General features: G+C 45.3%; 3 protein-coding genes across 6 annotated transcripts; 2 read left to right on the top strand and 1 right to left on the bottom strand.

Annotated features, from left to right (window-relative positions):
- Nucleotides 1–6379: 6379 nt before the first annotated feature.
- On the bottom strand, nucleotides 6380–8762 carry LOC113140063 (growth arrest and DNA damage-inducible protein GADD45 beta). Its single transcript, XM_026323791.2, has 4 exons — nucleotides 7835–8762; nucleotides 7518–7619; nucleotides 7184–7406; nucleotides 6380–7037 (listed from the first exon to the last, which is right to left on the bottom strand). Exons 1-4 carry the CDS (start codon nucleotides 7876–7878, stop codon nucleotides 6924–6926), a joined length of 483 nt encoding a protein of 160 aa, XP_026179576.1. The 5' UTR covers nucleotides 7879–8762; the 3' UTR covers nucleotides 6380–6923.
- A 2977-nt stretch (nucleotides 8763–11739) lies between these two features.
- LOC113139759 (survival motor neuron protein-like) lies at nucleotides 11740–17805 on the top strand. Of its 4 annotated transcripts, none has more exons than XM_026323267.2 (10): nucleotides 11740–11897; nucleotides 12194–12259; nucleotides 12816–12947; nucleotides 13762–13950; nucleotides 14147–14338; nucleotides 14586–14699; nucleotides 14923–15057; nucleotides 15135–15272; nucleotides 15951–15987; nucleotides 17682–17805. In XM_026323267.2, exons 1-9 carry the CDS (start codon nucleotides 11850–11852, stop codon nucleotides 15984–15986), a joined length of 1050 nt encoding a protein of 349 aa, XP_026179052.1. In that variant the 5' UTR covers nucleotides 11740–11849; the 3' UTR covers nucleotide 15987; nucleotides 17682–17805. The 4 variants fall into 4 exon arrangements, with proteins under 4 accessions (XP_026179052.1, XP_026179051.1, XP_026179053.1 ...); XM_026323266.1 differs by lacking the exon at nucleotides 17682–17805 and adding an exon at nucleotides 16321–16574; XM_026323268.1 differs by lacking the exon at nucleotides 17682–17805 and having other exon boundaries at nucleotides 11741–11897; nucleotides 14926–15057; nucleotides 15951–16574.
- Nucleotides 17717–19170, top strand: LOC113139760 (cocaine- and amphetamine-regulated transcript protein-like). Its single transcript, XM_026323270.2, has 3 exons — nucleotides 17717–17873; nucleotides 18522–18605; nucleotides 19005–19170. Exons 1-3 carry the CDS (start codon nucleotides 17742–17744, stop codon nucleotides 19110–19112), a joined length of 324 nt encoding a protein of 107 aa, XP_026179055.1. The 5' UTR covers nucleotides 17717–17741; the 3' UTR covers nucleotides 19113–19170.
- The last annotated feature ends 678 nt before the right edge of the window (nucleotides 19171–19848 follow it).

Below are 19848 nucleotides of genomic sequence, written 5' to 3'. Positions count from 1 at the left end.
TCAGCAATATTTTAGACTTTATTTGCATTTGTCCCTGTTTCATTTGAACCCTTTGCCTATTTCTTTAATGTTTCTGCTAGAGACTAGTGTGGGTTGTGTCTGTTCATGAAAAATAAGTGCAAGTTCACGTTGCTGTTAATTTTGCATCTGACATGTGGACTACATATATACGTATAAGGAACTATGTTAAATGAATACACAGCATTTTAAGAAAAGAGTCCAGGCTGGAGCTTATTGTTTCTATGTTTTATACATCACACATCATTTACTCCAACATTCAACTAAAGCTTCATAACAATGAACAGAGAGCATTGTAAACGGATCCTGCACGTGTCGCTTTCACTCTTATTGTGGGTGGAAAAACAAGAGGACGAGGTGGAGGGAAAAAGTGGGATCAGGGTGGAGGAGACAGAAGGGGCAGCGAGACGTGGAACATTCTCATTTTCCTTCTTGTTGCAGGAGAAGCCACAGCCACGTTTACTCCGTCTGGAGAGACTGACTCAGGTGGTTCACGTCAGATCACACACATCACCATCCAACAGAAAGACATGCTGTGCTCGCTTTGTCCGTTACAGGACCCAAGGCATCGACACCACCCCTCCTCCACCCTAAACAGCTCTGAGAAAATAGCAGCAGCACAGATGTGTAGACATGAGGCTGCATCCAGATGTTTTCATGAGAAACAAATACAACAATCCTGACAGTCTCTGCAGTCTGACCTCCACCTGCAGCCAGTCCAGCCTCCACCTGTGGTGAGTCCAGCCTTCAACCCAAACATTAATATACATGATATACATATTTCGCTTTTATTACAATTCAAATGACAAATTCTGTCCATACTCTCTGTTCAAAGAGACCTGCTAAAAGTAGGTGTCCTGATGAATGAGGCAGATGTGAGGGCACTAGGGTCTGTTCCTTCTTGTCAAATTTCTTATTATTTTACAAAAGGTGAGATGTCACAGTTTCTGAACAGTTTTAACAGACACCTGCCACTCAGGTCTGTAAAGAAAGACAAGGACTTGATGTGATATAGCAATGAAAAGGTCCAGCGGAAACTGTGGCCTCAGGATGTGTTTTGTTACCTGCAGGACAGAAAAGAATCCACTGATTGTTGAGCTGGACAGAGCCAGACTGTCAGTTTTACAGCAGCCTGAGCTGTTTGATCTGCTGCTGCTAATGAGGCTGTAAAACTCACCTGCTGCCTCTGCTCTGACCTTTGTGCAGGTTTATCACCTGTACTTCACACTCGCACCAACCAACCTAACCTGCTTGTGTTTGGACTGTGGGAGGAGAAAACCCACACAGACACAGGGACAACATGCAGACTCCACACAGAAAGGCCCCGGGTCCACCTGGGTTCAGACCCTAATCCTGACCTGCATGAGTTTGGACTGTGGGAGGAGAAAACCCACACAGACACAGGGACAACATGCAGACTCCACACAGAAAGGTCCTGAGGACCAGTTTAAGTTTTATACCATGGATGTGGGGACATTCCTACACATGTCTACATCTCACAGGGCTGCTTGAGGGTTCAGACCTGGTTTTTGGGTCCAGTTTAGAACCAGGTTTAAGTCAGGTTTAGGGTTAGACACTGATGGTTAAGACAACCCAAATAAAGAAATGGTTTTGTAGTTCAGAGAAGAAAGATTTCTAAAACTGTGTTGTCTTCCCTAAAAGTCAGACATTAGATATAATCAGATTTGTCCTGTTTTCCTCTGCATCTTCTCTGTTGTCGGTGTGTTTTTCTGATGCTGTGACTCATCTCTCCGCTGCTGCCCACTGATCCTGAAGCAGCCTTACATGGTCAGTGACGCTGCAGCAGGATCTCCCTACGTCGACGTGGCCTCCGCTCGCTGGCAAATAAAGATGGCCACAGCTCCGGGCCCCCGCCGAACCATCCAATCGTCAGGCTCCATCTGTTTCCGTGGCGACGTGACGCAGGGCCGGGAGCCTCCTCGCAGTTCATGGACGCTCCAGCAGAACAGAAATAGCTGCTGGTGTGACACACTGGGCTGCTTTTAATGCCCCACTCAGTGTTAAAAATAAAGCTGCTATTTCTGAGATCAGGCTGAGAATCTGCTGAAAACACACACGGGTCAGTACCGTCACCGAGCAGAGGGAAGGAGACCTCACATCACACTCGTCTTATTTGCACTGATTTATACTCATTCTCATCACATCACGAGCATGAGTTTGCTTCAGGGCCACGACAGCAACACAAGACAAATTTAAATATTTCACACAGTAAATCTCATCACATGACGTTGAGCTTTGGTCACATGGTAACAGCTGACTGTATATGAAGGAGAGTAACCCCATATATGACCTGGGGCTGTGCTGTGGTTGAAAGTGCTGGAAAAGCCTGTAAGTGCACATTGAGCCAACATTTTTGTCAGACTGCTCTTTCCAAAGTCAGAGTTGTGTTTAAACCGTGTCTGGACTTTTTCTTGCATTTTGGAGTTTTTGCCCAGCAACAGTCAGATTTACAACCTGCTAAACATTTACAGCTGCAAAGAAACTGCTGCTGTCAGATAAATGTGTTGGAGGAGAAGCTGAGAGCCACCTGAACTACAGTGCGGCAGCAAAAGGTGTAAAGTGGAAGTGAAGTACTGCAGTAAAAGTACTTCATCCTGAGCCTGCAGTGCTGACACACCCTGGATCCTTCAGCTCCGAGCCTCGGCATCACTGATGTTAGATCAGTGTACAGTCTGGGTGGGAGCTGTTTGTCCTCATGCACTCTACTCTTGTTTATGTTATGTCACCATGACAACCACGTGGCATGTTTACATGTACGCACATATATTTAAACAATGCAAACTGATGGTGTGTTAAATATTTTAGCAGGCTGCAGGAATGACACCATGTTTTATTATGCAGAGATACAGTGAAACTGACTTTAAATTAGTACATCAACAGATTTTGCAAATAGAAATGTTTCAAAAATGGAAGAAAAACACACTAAACAAGCTGCATTGTGGGAAACAGTGATTTGTTTGACGTGATAATGTGTCATTTGGTGCATCACAGGCTCCACCAGCAAATAAGAATGACAACTTTAGTGTTTGCCTAGCACAGTAACATGGCAGCATCTCCAGTGTTTGTTGGTGTAACAGCCTGTAGGACGGAGGAGCTGAGCTGCTGATGCTGCCCTGTATGTAAATGTACCTTTAATAACTTTAACAAACTGTGGGGTGTCAGAGGGGACAGTCCATCAGTATTAGCCACGGTGAACTCTTTCTCGCCAACATGGACACTTTTTCCCGACACCCCCTCTCTGCCTTTACACCATCAGTGCATGATGAAAGCCTCCTCCTCAAAACTGCCTTAGAGAATGCAAGGAAGAACCAGCTGAGGTGGTACCTTTCTTTTCTGAAAACAAACTATGGCCACAGGCCTTTGGAAGAAAACTGAGCCAAAAGGAGCAGAAGGTTCAAAGTCAGGTGGCAGGACTTTCTTAAGTGAAACTTCACACAGCAGCTGAAAGTGTGACAGGAACCAGATGTGTGAAAAAATCTTCGTCACCGTCTCCGTGATGAAAAGAGACATTAATACGTCTCAGTGTGGGTGAAAAGATTCCACCATTTAAATGCAGTGTTCAAAAACACTGATGTTGCAGTTTGGGTAAGAAAAGAGTGTTTCAGCCTGATCACAGCTGCTCAGTCCACATTAAGGCTGAGCACCTGGAAACACATCCAAGGATTTAAACTTTATTCTGGCAGCTGAATGGCTGAGCCGGGCTGTCCGTCACCTGCAGTTTGTCTTCTTTAAAGAGGAGCGGTGTCCCCGTCGGCCGACCGGTGCCCCGGCTGGGACAGGCCGGCTGCCAAAACAAACAGGCCTGTGGCGTCAGCAGTACGGAGAAGTCCCCCCCCCCCCCCCACCTTCACAGAGAGGGGGTGGAGGTGGGGTGTGTGTTACAGCAGGATGTGACATCAGGATGTGACATCACGGGCAGAGGCTGTTTGTGCAGAGTTGGCTGCAGCCTGAGCTTCAGTTCACAGCTCAGCATGTCCCACAAACAGCTGGAAGAACTCTGTGTTCTGTGCCTTCAGGAATATCTAAGGCCCAAATCTCTCACAGGATAGCACCAAATATAACCCGCAAGGGTCGGGAACATGAGACAGAAAACAACATGCTGTTCTCTGCTCTTTTACTCATTAATGTTGGAACCCAAATACAGAGCTTCTGCCATAGAGACACTGAACATGTTGTACCATGTTAGCTAACAAACTAGACAAGTTCTTTGGAGGCTAATGCTAAGCTAACTGGACCTAAACACTAAGTCTATGCTAACAGAACCTCAGGATATAGAAGTTAGCTCTAATTGATCAACTCTCAAACTAACTCAGCTGCTTGGAGCTGGAAACAGTTGCTGCTCCGAACAGTACAAGCTACACAGTGTAGGTCGGATCAAAGCCAATAACAAACAAATAATGACGTGCGACGCTGCAGCAGCATCATCACCACCATGATCAAACCTCTGTGCACCTCCAAGCCCGGCACAAAAAGGGTGTGTGTCGCAGAGCAGCAGTCTTTATGCATCTGTTGGAAGTGGAGTCCCACCCGATCCTGCAAACTTAGTCGGTTCACTGGCTGCAGGAGCACTAAGAAACTAAAGCTGCAGGATTTCGCTCCAACAAGAGCTCAGATCATTCAGAAATCAGCTTAGGTGCAGTCCGACATAACAAAACGTGTTTTGTCCTCAGCTCATTGTTCTTTGCATCCTGCAGGGCTGATTATAGGACATATCAACTTTCAGGTCTTCATAAAAACACTAGTCAAGCAGCCGGTTTTTCAGGTCTCAGGTGTTTTTCAGGTGATAAATTGTATTGATTGTACATGAGACTTAGTGCAGAAATACACTAAAATGTTTAATCTCCTTGAACCATCTAAGCTCAGCCAGAGACAAACACTGACACTTTAAAACAGTGTGAGCAGCTGACAGTGACATTAACATGAGCATCCACTGTCTCCAGGTCCAGTTAGCTTAGCATTAGCCTCTATGAGACAACATGTTCAGGGTCTTTGTGGCATTCAGCAGATCAGTGGCTCGTCCTGTGAGTCAGGACAGAAGAGACCAAAACTAAGACCAAGACTAAGAAACATTTCAGATACTGAGCTTTCGATGATGCTCATATCCACACTCTGTCAAAAAAGGCCAGACTCCTTTCAGTCAAACTCCTGAGTCAATAGAAGTATTTCTATCTTAACTCCAGTGGCAGAGCTTCGTCAACACTGTACTGCAGATAGCGTAACGCAGTAACAGAGGGACACCCCCCAGCACTTCTCACTCTGAGTTTCCCTGGGGCCTTTTGTCATGAACTAGTTTCATCTTTAGTTTCACTCTCACCAGCAGCTAAACCTGGACCAGTCAGCTCTGACATGTCCACACTACTGTCTTTACGGTAAAACGTCTGCTTTGCTAAGGTCTAAAACTCAAACTGGTCCTCACAAGGAAAGTCATACCAGACCAGAAACACACTTCAGACGGCACCATGGAAACTGAGATGGTGAGAAAATCTCCTCATGTAACGTTTCTGTGCAGCATTTAAAGCAGTTTGAAGAGGCTTCAGCCGACATGAATGTCGACAGTTGCTATAGTATGAAAGAAATATGGATTCTCCTGCAGTTTGTAAGTGAAGGAGACAATAGTGAATCTTCTGTACATGGAAACAGGTATATGCAGTGTGTGGATAGAGAATAGTAAAGGGCCCATGACTGATCCCTGTGGTACTCCATGTGTGAAATTAGGGTCATGAGGGAGCATGAAGCAAAAATGTTAGAAAATACTGGTATCAACTATCACTGCATGCAGTGGGTTTCCCTTCATTAGTAATGAACAGCACAGGTCGGTCCAGGAAACTAGAGCCAGAACTAAAGGACATGAAATTTCCACATATTTTTGGCCATAGAGTGTTTGTGTCACCTGGATATTTAAAATGTATCAATTTTCTATCAAACCCATTCCAGATGTGCACATCAGTGAGACTGGGTTTTGGACACCTGAGGACATCACTTTGCAGGATTATTCATGGGCTGAGTCTTTCACTGTTTCCTGATATTTAATTAACAAGACAATTCATTGAACATAGAAAATATAAACATGTCTCTAAATCAAGGTGATGCATACAGTACATGGTCAGAAGTATGTGGACTCTGTGTGGACTCTGTGTTACTGATGCTGAAAATGAAATGAAATCTGGATGTGATCCCTTAAACCCGTTACCTGCCCCCAACATGAACCTGTGCTCCACCTTAACAGCAGGTCTGAGGCTTCTCTGTCTCAGTGTCCTCAGAATGATGGTTGAACAAACATTAGAACCCCCCACCCTGTCCACATACACACACACACACACACACACACCTGTTGGATGAACCACTCAGAAAACATCGTTTCTCCTTCAATATTTATTCATCAAATAGCTCGACAGGTGGATTCATTCATATATTAACTCTGGTCACGTTAAATAGTCAGTATGACATCACTGTTTAAATCCATAGCAACAAGTAATGAAACATGACGTCACATGTCTCTGCCTTAGTTCAAGTGCGCGCGGACAGGTGAGCCGCACACGTGCAGTTCACTGGTTCGTTCAACAGTTCAGTTCAGTTCAGTTCAGTCACGTGACATCCAGCTGCTGTCACTCAGTCACGTGGTAATTAAAACTCTTTTCCCCTCTCTGCAGCTCCAGGACCTGGAGCCTTCTGCGGAGTCCAGTCCGGTTTTCACAGCCCTCCTGTTCCCGGTCCCCTCGCAGTCAACCTTCAGCGGGCAGGAGGAAAGTTCCGGTTCGGTCTGGGCCTGTCTTCACTCAAACGCCGTTGCTCCTCTTCTGCATGAGGACGGCAATTTGGACTGTTTCCACTCTTTGTCACCGCTTCACGGCGGTCTGGCTGGGTTCGGCTCGGCCCGGAGCTGCTCAGCCGTCCTGCAGCTCCAGACTGGGCACCCACTGATTCCTGCAGCGGCTCTCCTCACAGAAGCTGCTGACGTCCTGCAGGGCCTGGCACTGCAGCGGCTGCACCGGAGGGTTCTGCAAAACACAGCGAGCACGTTAGACGCGTTGTTCCTTCTCTAATCGCATGTGCAGGTTCTAATGGAGTTTGCACATGTTCGTATTCAAAATAAATATTTTACTACTTTTCAAAACGGGTGCAGCAAAAAGCGGGCTGGACTTACCGTGACCAGGATGCAGTGCAGGTCCCGGGGCTCGTTGCCGTTGCTGTCCTCGGTGTCCTCCTCCAGCAGCTGAGCCAGCCGCCTCATGCCGGACACCCGCAGGATGTTGATGTCGTTGTCGCAGCAGAAAGCCTGCAGCAGCGTGAAGTGGATCTGCAGCGCGATGTCGTCTTCATCCTCCTCATCGGTGGCGAGGACGCACAGGACGACGCTGTCCGGGTCTCTGCGGGAGGAGCAGGAGGAGGTCGGTTACCATCAGCATCATCATACGGTCTTTAGCATCAGAGAATTGTTAGAACAATGTGAAGGTGCGGAAAATTTAGCTCCTACTTACACATTCATGAGTTTGGCGGATTCGTAGACTCCCACCGTGAGACAGTCCTGCCGCTGAGCCGCGACCAGCAACTCCTCCAGAGCCTGACTCACCGTCTCCATCCTGCAGAGACACGGGGGCGGTTAGAAAGTGGCCGAAACCAGCACAATGAGCACACAGCAACTGCACCAAATGAGACTAAAGGCTCTAAATACATTAGCATGAGAATTATGCTGTGAAACAGAACCCAGAATTAGAACCCGGACCGGACGGCGTCTGACTCGCCTACAGCCTAGTGCCAGTGCGCAATTGCGCATCAGACAAAAACAGAAACTTACTTTTTCTCGGTGGTGTTACATCCAACGACTTCTTCCAGAGTCATGCTGAAGTCCGTGAAATAATCCACAAGATCCAGGTTAATAAGAAATATCCACAGCGCGGAGCGGCTGCTGCTGTCCCGTTTATTCCCGAATTAAGTCCCAACAAGCGGTAATCCAGACCGGCGCAAAGATCGCTCCAGAGTCCGCTCAAAGATTCAGAGATAAGTCCGTGAGCTGTGAAGTCCGTGAGTGAGAGAAAGGATTTGTGCCTCGGTTCGGCGAAGTTCTCCGGTTTTATTCTCGTTCTCCGCAGTGGGCGGCACCGCGCACGGCTGCTCGTTCGCTCATTGGTCCGCGGGTGTCAATAGATCCCCCGTTCTCTGCACCCATTGGCTGAGCGCGCAGCAGACGCCGGAGATCCCACGTGGGTGGTTTTGGAGAATCCCCCGCGCTCGCCCTCCCCTGTCTGCTGACACTCTCCCAGTTTATTTACTGGGAGTTTATTCTTTCTGACTGCAGGAATTTCCAGATCCTCCTCCCCGCGCCTGGTTCCCGCTTCCACAGAATCTTCCTGCTGCAGAGTCTTGGCCGCTCCGAACAAAACGGCCCCGCGAAGCTGCAGCCGCCAACCCCGCAAAACAGCCGCTCTCAGAGGCGCTGGTTCTTAAATGATCCGGGGTCTGGTTCTTGCAGAACACAGGGGAAGCTGGAGCAGGTGACCGGCACCGTGTCAGAGCACGAGCCCCGGGTTGTGTAACGGGGGCCGCTGCAGCTGCGGGGCACAGCTGGAAAATGCGTTTTGACTATCACGAGGTGAAATTCACCAGAAATGCAGAAGCTAGTTTTGCTTCTCCTTTAGGTTTGTTTTTCCTGCAGACACTTTCGCTTCTGGAAGCTTCAGCTCAGGCTCTGCTGCTGCTTCTGGATCCGTCCACCCGGGCTAAAAATATCCCGTGATACTTTTAGCCCGGTGCAGGGCGCAACACATGCGCACAGCTTCGTCCTGATTGTTGCAGGTGCAGGCTCAGATCCTGCAGGACGGAGCTGGACTGTCTGCAGGCAGAACAAGATCTCTGGCGCCCCTCAGCGGTCCCGCGGCGACACTGCAGCAGTGAAACCAGCAGCACAAGTCAGGACATATCGCGGTTAGTCCTGGACTCTCTGAGAAACCGGTTCCCCATTGTGGGGCACACGGGGAGGGACTGGTGTTGTGTGGGCGCTGAAGGTTTCGGGGTCCAGGGTATTTTGTTTCATTAGGGACTGGGAGTGCGGAGGAGTTTTGGGGGGATTCTGGTGTTTGTGAGTCAGTCCACTGAGCTTTACAGGTGGTTTAGGACACTGGTGGTTTCCAGATATTAGACTGAAGCAAAGCTGCAGATTGCACTCTGTTTAAACTGGGAGGCGTCACCGAAATAATTGCACAGACGAATTAGAAATACCTGAATCACCTTTCACAGTCTGATTTCATAGCTGGAGCTGTAGGCCACTTACAAGGGCTTAAGGGGTTTGCAGTCCCTTCATTGGGCTCCTGGAGCTGCACTGAAGCAGCGTGAGGGCGTTTTGGGGGGTCAGGTGAAGGAGAAACACTGAGACTCAGAGTTCATTTCATCCAGAGTAGTTCAGACTTATCATGCCTTGAAACTGGAAGCACAGAGCTGCCTGTAAGGACTAACTGGGCCCAGTGTCTCCTGCTGCCCCCTGCTGGTCACGTCCGCGTCCTTCAAGAGCAGTTTCTTGGTCAAGTCTCAGACATGAAGCTGCAGCTTGTTTGCTTTTTGATCCTCTTCCTGTCTTTCCTCATTTATTCAGAGTTTTTTGTTTTAATATTTTATCATGTGGATTATAAATCATCATTTCACTTCCTTTAACTTGTGGATTTGTTTGTTACTCTCGTTTACTTTTCAGTTTCCAGGTTCTGTGTTCTAGCTTTCATTTTCACGGCTGTGTGTCCTGAGCCAAAGGATGACCCTTCACCGATTTTCTGACTAATTCTGTTTCTGTTTCCTTCAGAGCTGGAAATTTTTTAAAGTTTTTTTTCTTCTTCACAGTTTCCCCCTGCTCATATATTTGACGTGTTATTCAAAGACTGGACCTAAATGATCCTATTAACAAATAGCCCCTTAAAAATGTCAGATGTACAGATTTACCATCCCCAGTCTGCTGTGTATCCTGTTTCCTGTCATTATACACAAAGATGTCAAATGTTCTTGTCTGTAATGTTGAGAGTGTCATGGAGACAGGACAGGAATCCCAAACCAAGCCTTATTTCTCACTTTGTTTTTCTTTGATATAAACTTAATCACATGACCGTTACCTTCAGTCAGAGCTCATTAAAAGCCCAGAGGGATTAAATCTGAGGTATCGATTGGCATCACTGATTGATTTCATTAGTTGCACCAGGCCTTGTGATCAGTTTATATCCAATCAGCACTTCATACTTGTCATTGATGTGTTGTTGTCATTAATAAGAGCTGATGAGCCTCATCAGGCTGCAGTTTCACCCCCATTAACTGGTGATTTTAATCCTCTAATCAATGATCAACTGGCTCATTTGATGCTTCACGACTGTGTTAAATGTTATTATTCATTACCAGATTCTGTCTTTTGTGCAGATTTAATGTGAATTTTAATTTATTTATTTAAACTGGGACAATACATATCCATAAACATAAACAATATAAGTCATGTAAACATGCCAGATTCAGTCCCACAGCAGGTTGATGTTCCAGCAACTCATTTCACAGAAATTCAAACATACACTGAAAACATTAATAAACAAATGATTAATAAAGCATGCGAATATGCACAGACAACACATAGAAGAGAAACACATTTGCACAATGACACAACACCACAAGAACAGCACATTCATATGTTATTATTTTCCTTTTTTACTGTAATTTTAATGCATAAAATTCACTGGTGAATTCAGAATCCACAAACTACTAATTACACCTTTAATTAACACTGTTAGAGCCACAGTCTGTGTGTGTGTGTGTGTGTGTGTGTGTGTGTGTGTGGGAGCTCTCCTGCTGGTTTACACTCAGTTTCAGTCTGCAGTTTTTCCTGCAGCTCTGAGCCTCGTTTCCATCTCACACGTCCTTAAATCACTGGTTTTTTCTCCACAGTCTGGTGCTGTTAGACTCCGAATACACAGTTAATCTTTTCCTTCATTAACAGTCAACACATTCAGCTCAAAGTGAAGTTTGTCATTTGCATTTCAGCAGCTTCTGCCTTCATTGTTTAATATCAAACATCTAGTGGTGGAAAGTAACAAAGTACATTTACTCAGCAAGTACTCCGCAGTACACAGTTAATCTTCTACTCCACCACAGTTCAAAAATTGTATTTAGTGTACTACAATTATCTGACTGCTGCAGGTACTTTGCAGATTATGAATACAAAATATAATTAACAAATAATGTTTTCTTCTAAATTAAAATAAAACTGTATTGATCACACTCTCCCCAACAGTACATACATTATTACTCTCATATTGCATATGGAGAATGGCCCATTTCACATGAATGGATCTGATAGTATTGGATTCTAATTATTGATGGTTATTGTGTTGATCACTGTTGGAGTTGGTAAAGGTGGAGCTGACGTTAACTACCTTATATACTTCTAATTTGAAGTACTTTATATACCGCTGGGTAGCTGACGTTAACTACCTTATATACTTCTAATTTGAAGTACTTTATATACCGCTGGGTAGCTGACGTTAACTACCTTATATACTTCTAATTTGAAGTACTTTATATATGGTTAGACTGTATTTTGTTGGATTCAGCTGATTCTGAAATTTTACTTTCCACCAGTAAATTTTCCTTTGAAGTCATGAAAAGTCGATGCAGACAGAAACATTTATTTTGAAATCAGAGTCAAGGAAGTATGGTATTTATTTTGTAACGCTTGACCGGATGTTCCAGATTGACACCGGGTAAATTGACGCTGGTAGCGCGTGAGCGGGTCGTCGCGGTTACACTTTCAGTGTGACATCACATGTTAGTTCCGTTACCGGTTGACAGCCATGACTGAAGTAACAGAACACACGGTTTTTGACGGAGCCGACGGGCCGGTGCGTTTTTAGGCCGTTTATGATTTGTGTTCATGAAAAAACGTAACGTTGACGCTGTGACGTAAGAGCGGCCGCTGACGTTAGCTGGTTGGCTAGTTAACTAGCTAGTTAGCTGCCTAACCAGCATATTATCGGTTAACGCAGCCAGACTGACCTGTTAACGTTTGAGTAACGTTTCATTTAACTCACGTTGTTTGTCGCGAGTTGGTAGTTTAACGTTTAGCTTGTTCGCTAACTTTAGCCAGCTGTCGTGTGCTAATGCTAAGCTAGCGCTATGCTAAGTGTTTGTGTTGCAGGTGCAGTCCGGTGCAGACGAAACGTCGCTTGTTGAGGTGTTTGATAACTTCTTGGAAATATCTCAGGTTAATTCATTTTATTCATTTTTTTGGATGTGTTGGTTGCAAGTAGTTATTTAACAGTAGCTAAATAAACTCTTCCCCAAACCTCTTTCCAAAAATGGACCTAGAGCTAAAGACGTGACACAAAAGTAAATAACTCAGTTCACTTTAATATGACTTGGGTTTACCACAGTGAAACAAGAAAACGGTCCACCAGACTCCATGCAAAATTCTGGATATTTTAATTTGACATATAATAAAGTAGCCCTAGATTGAAATTTTATATATATTAATATGTTTTATATAATACTTTTGAAATTTGATATTGATCATCCATACATTGATAGGTTCAGCTGGAGTTAAAGCTGAAGAGTGAATGCATTCTAAATTGAAGAATAATTATATTAATCTATAATAATTTGTACAACACGGCTGCAGCAAATTTACACTAATACCCACAATGACAAAAGCACAAAATTGGCAGATTCCTGAATGGAGTCTGGTGGGGCTTGTTCTTATGCGTATGTACTTATCAGATACAGTGACACTTTTGTAACTGTGGATTTTCGTGTGTGAGCAGAATGCTGAGCTGGCACAACGTGCAGCCTCAGACGAGATAACCAGCAGTGAGAGGTCAGAGCAGGAAGACAGACAGCACCATGGACAGACGGTCTGTTCACCTGCAGCTGAGACCTCTAGCACCCAATCCATGGTAATGAACGCACAAACACGTCAGGGCAGGTGTATAGAACCAGCTTTAATTGGAAAAAACTGGGCCAACTTGCTGATTTGGAACCAGAAGAAGCATTACATATAGGAACCTCTCAAAAAGAGGTTTATATACAGTTACTGGTAGTTAAAACCAGGCTTTCTGAAGCACTCAATTAGGATAGTAACTGTGTTGACAGCAATTCAATTCAATTCAATTCAATTTATTTGTATAGCGCCAAATCACAATACAATCATCTCAAGGCACTTTACAAAAAAAAAACTGGGACAGTGGGAAACAGCGGCATCTTCTGGTCAAACCTTAACATTACATGTTTGTGCAGCGCACGGCATGATGCCATGAAGCAGTGCACACTGCTGTTCTCTGAGAATAAGTCACATATGCTTCATAGTAATACTCACTGGTTTGTTATTAAGGGTTCTAAATGTCTCTTAGTGTTGTATCTATGTGACTATAGATGGATTTAGTTTCTAATGTATGTAAATCTACCTGACACTGATCTGAACAACTGTGGCTTGTTGTTAATCTGTGAAAATGTAGCAGTAAAACAAATAGCTCACATTTTGGAAGCATCCTTTACATTTGTAAACGTTTGATACAAGGATGCACTTTGGCACTTTTTGAAAAGCAAAGTTGCTCATGTAATTGTGAAGCAGATTGCATCTTTATTAAAGTAATGATAAAAAATACATTGATTCTTGTTACTAATTCCTGCAGATGTTTTTAAAAGCAACAAGCATTTCACATGGATAAAATATGTATAGAAACATTTGATTAAAAATTCTCTCTCTGTCAGTGGGCGGTGGGAGCTCAGTGTCAGGCTGTGTGGTCGGAGGACGGACAGGTGTATCTGGCGACTGTGGTGGCGGTGGACGGAGAACGCTGCCGAGTTCGCTTCAACGGCTACAACAACGAAGAGGACATGGAACTGAGTGCGCTCATGAGTCCAAACACTGATCTGCAAACACAGAGCCAGAACATGCAGGTATCGAACCTCACACAGTGAAATGTCGAACTGTGCAGACCAAAAGAACGGATTTGTTAAAGAGCTTTTTTGCTGAACAAATAGTGTGAAGGTCATCCCTAAATATACACTGGATTACTCAAACTGTATTTTAAGCTGTTTAAGATGATGACAAATTGTTTCACTGCTGTTAAAATCTTTTTCCGTTCTGTTTCAGGACTGGAAACCTGGTTCTCGTTGTCGGGCTGTATATTCAGAGGACGGTCTGGTTTATCCAGCTGTGGTTCTGTGGGTCAAAGGTCAGCGCTGCTGCGTTCGCTTTGATGAATACAATAATGAGGAGGAACAGGACGTCTGCAGCCTGCTGAGCCCCAACGAGCTCCATGGACCCGGCAAATCCACCACCAAGGTAGAGACCTGGACCATGATCCAGCAATGAGTTCAGCACTGGCCCACATTAGCATAAGTGAACCTTGTGACCGTTGGACTGAAGTTTGCCAGTTTGAGTTCAGCACTGACCCAACAGATTTAGTCCAGCTGCTGAGAATAGACGTTATAAATGAAATTGTTCTGGGAAAATATTCCTGAAGTGCTGACGTCATATGAACAAACATGTTTTTTTAGCGCTGGTCATGTGACCTCTGACTCTCCTGCAGGGCAGCAGCGAGACGTCCAGTAGCTTTGACTGGAGGAGGAGGAGGGAGGAGAGCCAGGGGGGGAGAGGGGGAGTGAGGAGGGCACAGAGACATGATGAACAGAACCTGCCCTGGGTGAGTCTGAACCACCTTCATTCACAGAGACACCGGTTTAATTGCTGGGGGGGGCGACTTGGTGAAACAGACATGAAAAACATAGAACTGCATCTGTGAATAAATGTAAATAAGTCAGTCATTTTTTCCATTACAGCTCCTGCAGGGGTTGTGCTGCCACCACTATGTTCTTGGACAGATTCATCCAACACTTGTGTTGTTTGTGTTTGTGTTTGTGTGTCAGCAGGCTAAAGAGAGGGGTGGGCACAGTAAAGTGGAGAGAGAAGCAGAGAAGAAGAAGGAGGAAGCAGCCAAACCCTCCAGTGACAGCTTCCCTCTGTTCCCTCCATTTACTCCTCCTGCTCAGTTGGGCTCAGCGGTAAAACAGACACCTACATGTGTATTAAACAGGTTCTTACTGAGCATTTGACCTCTGACCCAGTGTTTGACCCTCAGTTCTTCATCCCTCCTCCTCCTCCTCCTCCTCTCTGGATGTGTGGCGGGAAAGAGCCCAGCGATTCCTCCGGCATCGACGACGTCTCCAGCATGTTGATGCTGTGGTACATGTGTGGCTTCCACACTGGCAGCTACATGGTCAGTACCGTCCTCAGAGCTCTCCTCTAGTCTTTATTCAGTGTGAATATAATATTTGTAGGTGCCACGTTGGTTTGTCCTAAGGTCAAATTAAAGGAGCAGCCACTGATTCAGTGTGTGTTACTGAGTCCAAATCCTGACAGCACCAATGAATGTGTGTGAATCCAGAACCTGGTTCAGCTTATGGGTCTGAGCCGTAGACCTCCATTGTTGTCCAAAAACTATTAAAAACCCAGCAGGGAGCCACACCGCTGACCTGGCTCACATGGTGCTTCCTCACCAACAATTGGAGGCCCGTCTGTTTCCAAAAACCTGCTCCAGATCCTGAGAACGGCCGACACTGTTTACAGGCTCTGTAAAAGTTCTACTTCCTGTTGTGCAGTGGCCGTGGCATCTACACTAAGTCTCAGTCCTGTTTCGGTCATGTTACCAGAAATTCACCAGAAAAGATAAATACACAGTGAAACGGGGGTCAGCCCGACTGGACGTTATTTTTATTTCTTTTTCATGTGTTGAATTTCATGATTCAGGCTGCACAAGAATCTGAAATGATTTTTCCACCTTGAACGCCTGAGATGAAGAAAATCTCTCGTGAAGTCGAGTCATGACAGAAAGGAACAAGAACCCTGACTGAACCATGCTGTTTGTTTGTTTACCTGTGTGTGTTTGTGTTTTCAGGCTCAGCAGCGGTTCAGGTCGACCCCCAAAGACTGAGGTAAGAACCCCGCCTGTACACTTTGCTCACTTACCTGACTCACACGGCCCTTCACAGGTGTGTGACATCATCTGTGGGCCGACATCTCAGTGATGTCATCAGACTACACACCTTTAACTACAGATGCATTATGGGAAATGTTGGACCTTTTTGGACTAAAAGGCTGGAAGTCTCCAGCTGCTGCTCTTTAGTAAAGTGGGATTTCCAGTGCTTTAGGGAAGAAACGCCACTGGTTCAATGGGACGTTGTGCGCACAGACACTGCAGCTTTAGTCAGTAATCAGTCACTATCATGGTGCCGGTTCTTGAACACACCTTTTGCTTTCTACCGTAGAACCAGAGAGAATTATGGGACAGGATGCAGCTGAAAGTCACCGTTCACTCACACGTGTACATTTTCTTTTGTGTAGTTTTGTGTTGTCAGTTTGTTTTCATGGAGCAGCTCCTGTATGTTGACGCACAGCAGTTTGTGTTCACAGTGAAACTGTTTTTGGTTCGGTTTGTTCAGTCACTGAAGTCTCAGCTATTAGAAAATAAAGTATGATCTTTGGAGCGAAGAATATTTTGTTAATAAAAGAGTGAACACGTGTTTGTGCTCTTTGTGTCTTTGTCACAGTGTTTGTGGAGCTGGATGACATTTATTGTTTGCTTTGTTTTGTTAAGACTCCAGAGCAGCAGAGACCTGTTCCTGTTTGTGTCTCGCAGAGTTCCCATCAGAAAGACGACACAGATCACTTCAGTTAGTGGGAACAGTCCACACGGCAGTCGGGGGCTTTTCCCTCCAAACACCCTGCATCATTTACAAAGTCCTGAACACGTTGAGTCTCCTGTGTCTCTGTGCACTGTTCCTGTTTCTGATAAAACGGACTCTTCTTGTCACATGACTTTCTGATCAGATCTAATCCGGTCTGGTTTCAGCCTTATTTTTGTCGTCTTTCTCGGCTACAGTCGCACAAATAATTTTTTAAAGAGGCTTAAGTCTGACTGACATCTTCTTTTGATTATTTCTCACAATCTGGGCTCAGCCTGTCGGTGTCAGGGTGAAACCAAAGTGAGATTATTGAACTTTACTGTGACCCGTCGCTGTGGAGCGGCCGTTTGTTTTTATTCCGCACGGATCCCGTCCGTCAGAGGTCAAACTCAGAGGAAGACATTAAATCTTCTTATGTGGTTTGACGTAAACCGTGACACACACAGACCCTGCGGTCGTGACCACTCCAGTTCCTTAACAAAAGGCTGGGAGGTTTTAAATGTGGGTGGAAGGGTGTGTGTACTTATATTTCTACCTTTGTGAGGACTACTTTGGCAAAGTTAGTGCATGTTAGTTTGTCTGTGTGTGTATGTGGTGGACTGGTTAGGAAATGAGTGTGTGACGTTGTGTCCAGGCTGCACATTTATTCACAGTAATTATTGTCCACAATGGGTCATTTTTGATTCGCACTTCTACACTGTTTCTTTCGACAACATGAACGGCCTTCAATTGGATCCTGTGCTATAAACCAGTCTTTAGCGTAGTCTTGTGACCGCTGCAGACCTGTTCATGTTGAAAGCTGCAGCCCACCGTCACGTCCTCCTCCTCCCTGCTGACCTCGGGGTGAGTCGCAGCTTGTCTCATTAGCAGCAGGTAAATATTGTCCAGCTGACGTCAGAGCTGTTCACATAAAAGCCTTCATCTGTGAGGTTCTGCACCCACAGGACAGTCTGAGGTGTCCCACGTCCCCCAGCGTCCGTGTGCCTTCAGCCGGTCCATCAGCCATGGTGAGCGGCAGAATGCTGCTCCTCAGCGCCTCCTGCTGGCTGCTGGTTGTTCTGATGAGCTGCGAGGAGCTGATAGAGGAGCGATCGCCCGAGGGCGACGCCATCAAGACCCAGGAGGAGAAAGAACTGGTGAGTGTGTTCTCTCAGTTTCAGGAGAGAATGAGGCGGCACCGCTCACTGAAGGTCTAAGTTCAGGGCTGGAGAAGAATGGTATAAAACTGATAAACTGATGGATCAGACGTGTCTCGGTCTGAACATTATGAGCATGATGCTGCTTTTAGTTCAGCTTTGATTAGAGGACAAACCTGCTGACATGCATCGTGTGTTTTTCGAGGCGTCCTCACAGGTAATTGAACGTAAATGCACAGTGATAGCACAAGGAAGTACGACCACACAAGACCGAAAACACACACACACACACGTTGCCAACGTAAAGTAAAGAGCTAATTGGTTCCTGGCTGACAGAGCTTTACAGAAAAAGTCTTCAGATCTTTGACGTCTAGTGGAATGAAAGTTAAATGATCAGTAGATTGATCAGTGTCAATAGATCATTACATTTGTCTGGCTGAGCGTTAAGTTTCCATGAGTCTGCATGTTAATGTTGTTTTTCTATGAAATATTAAAAATAAGATTTCCTGTGTGATGGAACCAAGTGGGAGAACATAATTAAGGATCAGTGGTGCTTGTTGTTATTCGCAGCTGTGCACCGGCTGTGTGTCGGGTTCAGTACAGGTGCAGAAACCGTCCCAGCGTCTCTAAACTGTTTTTCCTCCACAGATCGAAGCTCTGCAGGAAGTCCTGGAGAAGCTGAAGAGCAAACAGCTGCCGTCGTCAGAGAAGAAGCTCGGCTGGCTTCCTTCGGTAAGATCCCGTTTCTTCACGTGGACGTGCAGACGTCAGGGACACACGGCTGCTGTGGCTCTTATGATTGACAGCTAATAATTTATTTATTATTATTGTGCGGACACAACAAGTGTCTGGTTATATTCCTTCTGTAAATGGTCGTATAACAGCTGTCGTGCTGAAGTGATGTTTTAGGGAATGTGCAGTTCGCTGCTTTGCACAGCACAAACACAGACTCCAGGATCAATGAAGGTGCAGGTGTAAATACTAAACACACTCATGTCACTGACTCCACGTTAACTGACCTCAGACCTGTGAACTGACGCAGACTCGCTGCAGGATTTTCAGTTTGTTACAATATGTGAATCACCTTAATGCTTAATTAGCTTTTGTCTTGTGTGTGTGTGTGTGTCTCAGTGTGATGCAGGGGAGCAGTGTGCTTTGCGGAAAGGTTCCAGGATCGGGAAACTGTGTGGATGTCCCAGAGGAACCGTGTGTAACTTCGAAATCCTCAAATGTCTGTAGAGCTGGAACACAAACTTCCTGTTGTACACTCACAAAATAAAAGCAGGTTTTTGGAAAACTCTGCTGCTGCTCTGTGTTTTTACTCCGCTACTGCCCCATCAGACTTGAAGTAATAGTGTGTACTACACTTCAAGTGTGTAATAGTGTGTGTACAGGTTTTTGTGTTATTGCTCAGCTGTTTGGCCTCCTCTGTGTTTCTGGTACAAATCTTCCTGATCTTTTACCTTTGTGGAAAGTTTCTAATTTGCTCCAGTACATGCTAATGTACTGCAGAAGGAAATCTTGTACTTTTTACTGCTCTGCATGTGTTTACTTATATATTTACTCTAATATTTATTTTACTTCAGCCTCCACCAGTCGCTGGAGAAAACCGGTATCAGTCGATCAAACAACAAACAGCGATCAGAAAGTGGAACTTACAGCTGTTGTCAGATTAAATGTGTCTGTGTTTGACCTGACAACAGGTGTGTGTGACTCACAGCTCAAGCTCCTAACTGCATACGGGTTAGTTGGTGGTTACCAAGCTACGGCTCAGGTCCCTCGAGAGTGTCGCCAGGTAAATCACATGGTTGACGTGAAAGGACAGAAGAAAAACAAGGCTCTGGTTTGTGGATGTATTTTCAGATTGTGGACTCTAATCGTAGACTATTTGTGATTTCTGGTTTGAGCCTGAAGCACTTGGACAGAAAGTCTCTTCCTGGTGGAACAAACGTCTCATGAAACCTCTGAAACACGA

This window comes from Mastacembelus armatus, chromosome 4 (assembly GCF_900324485.2).
Source record: "Mastacembelus armatus chromosome 4, fMasArm1.2, whole genome shotgun sequence".
NCBI classification, from domain to species: Eukaryota; Metazoa; Chordata; class Actinopteri; order Synbranchiformes; family Mastacembelidae; genus Mastacembelus; species Mastacembelus armatus.
The sequence above is the reverse complement of the archived record's forward strand: the minus strand, read 5'-3'. Positions and strand labels throughout refer to the sequence as shown.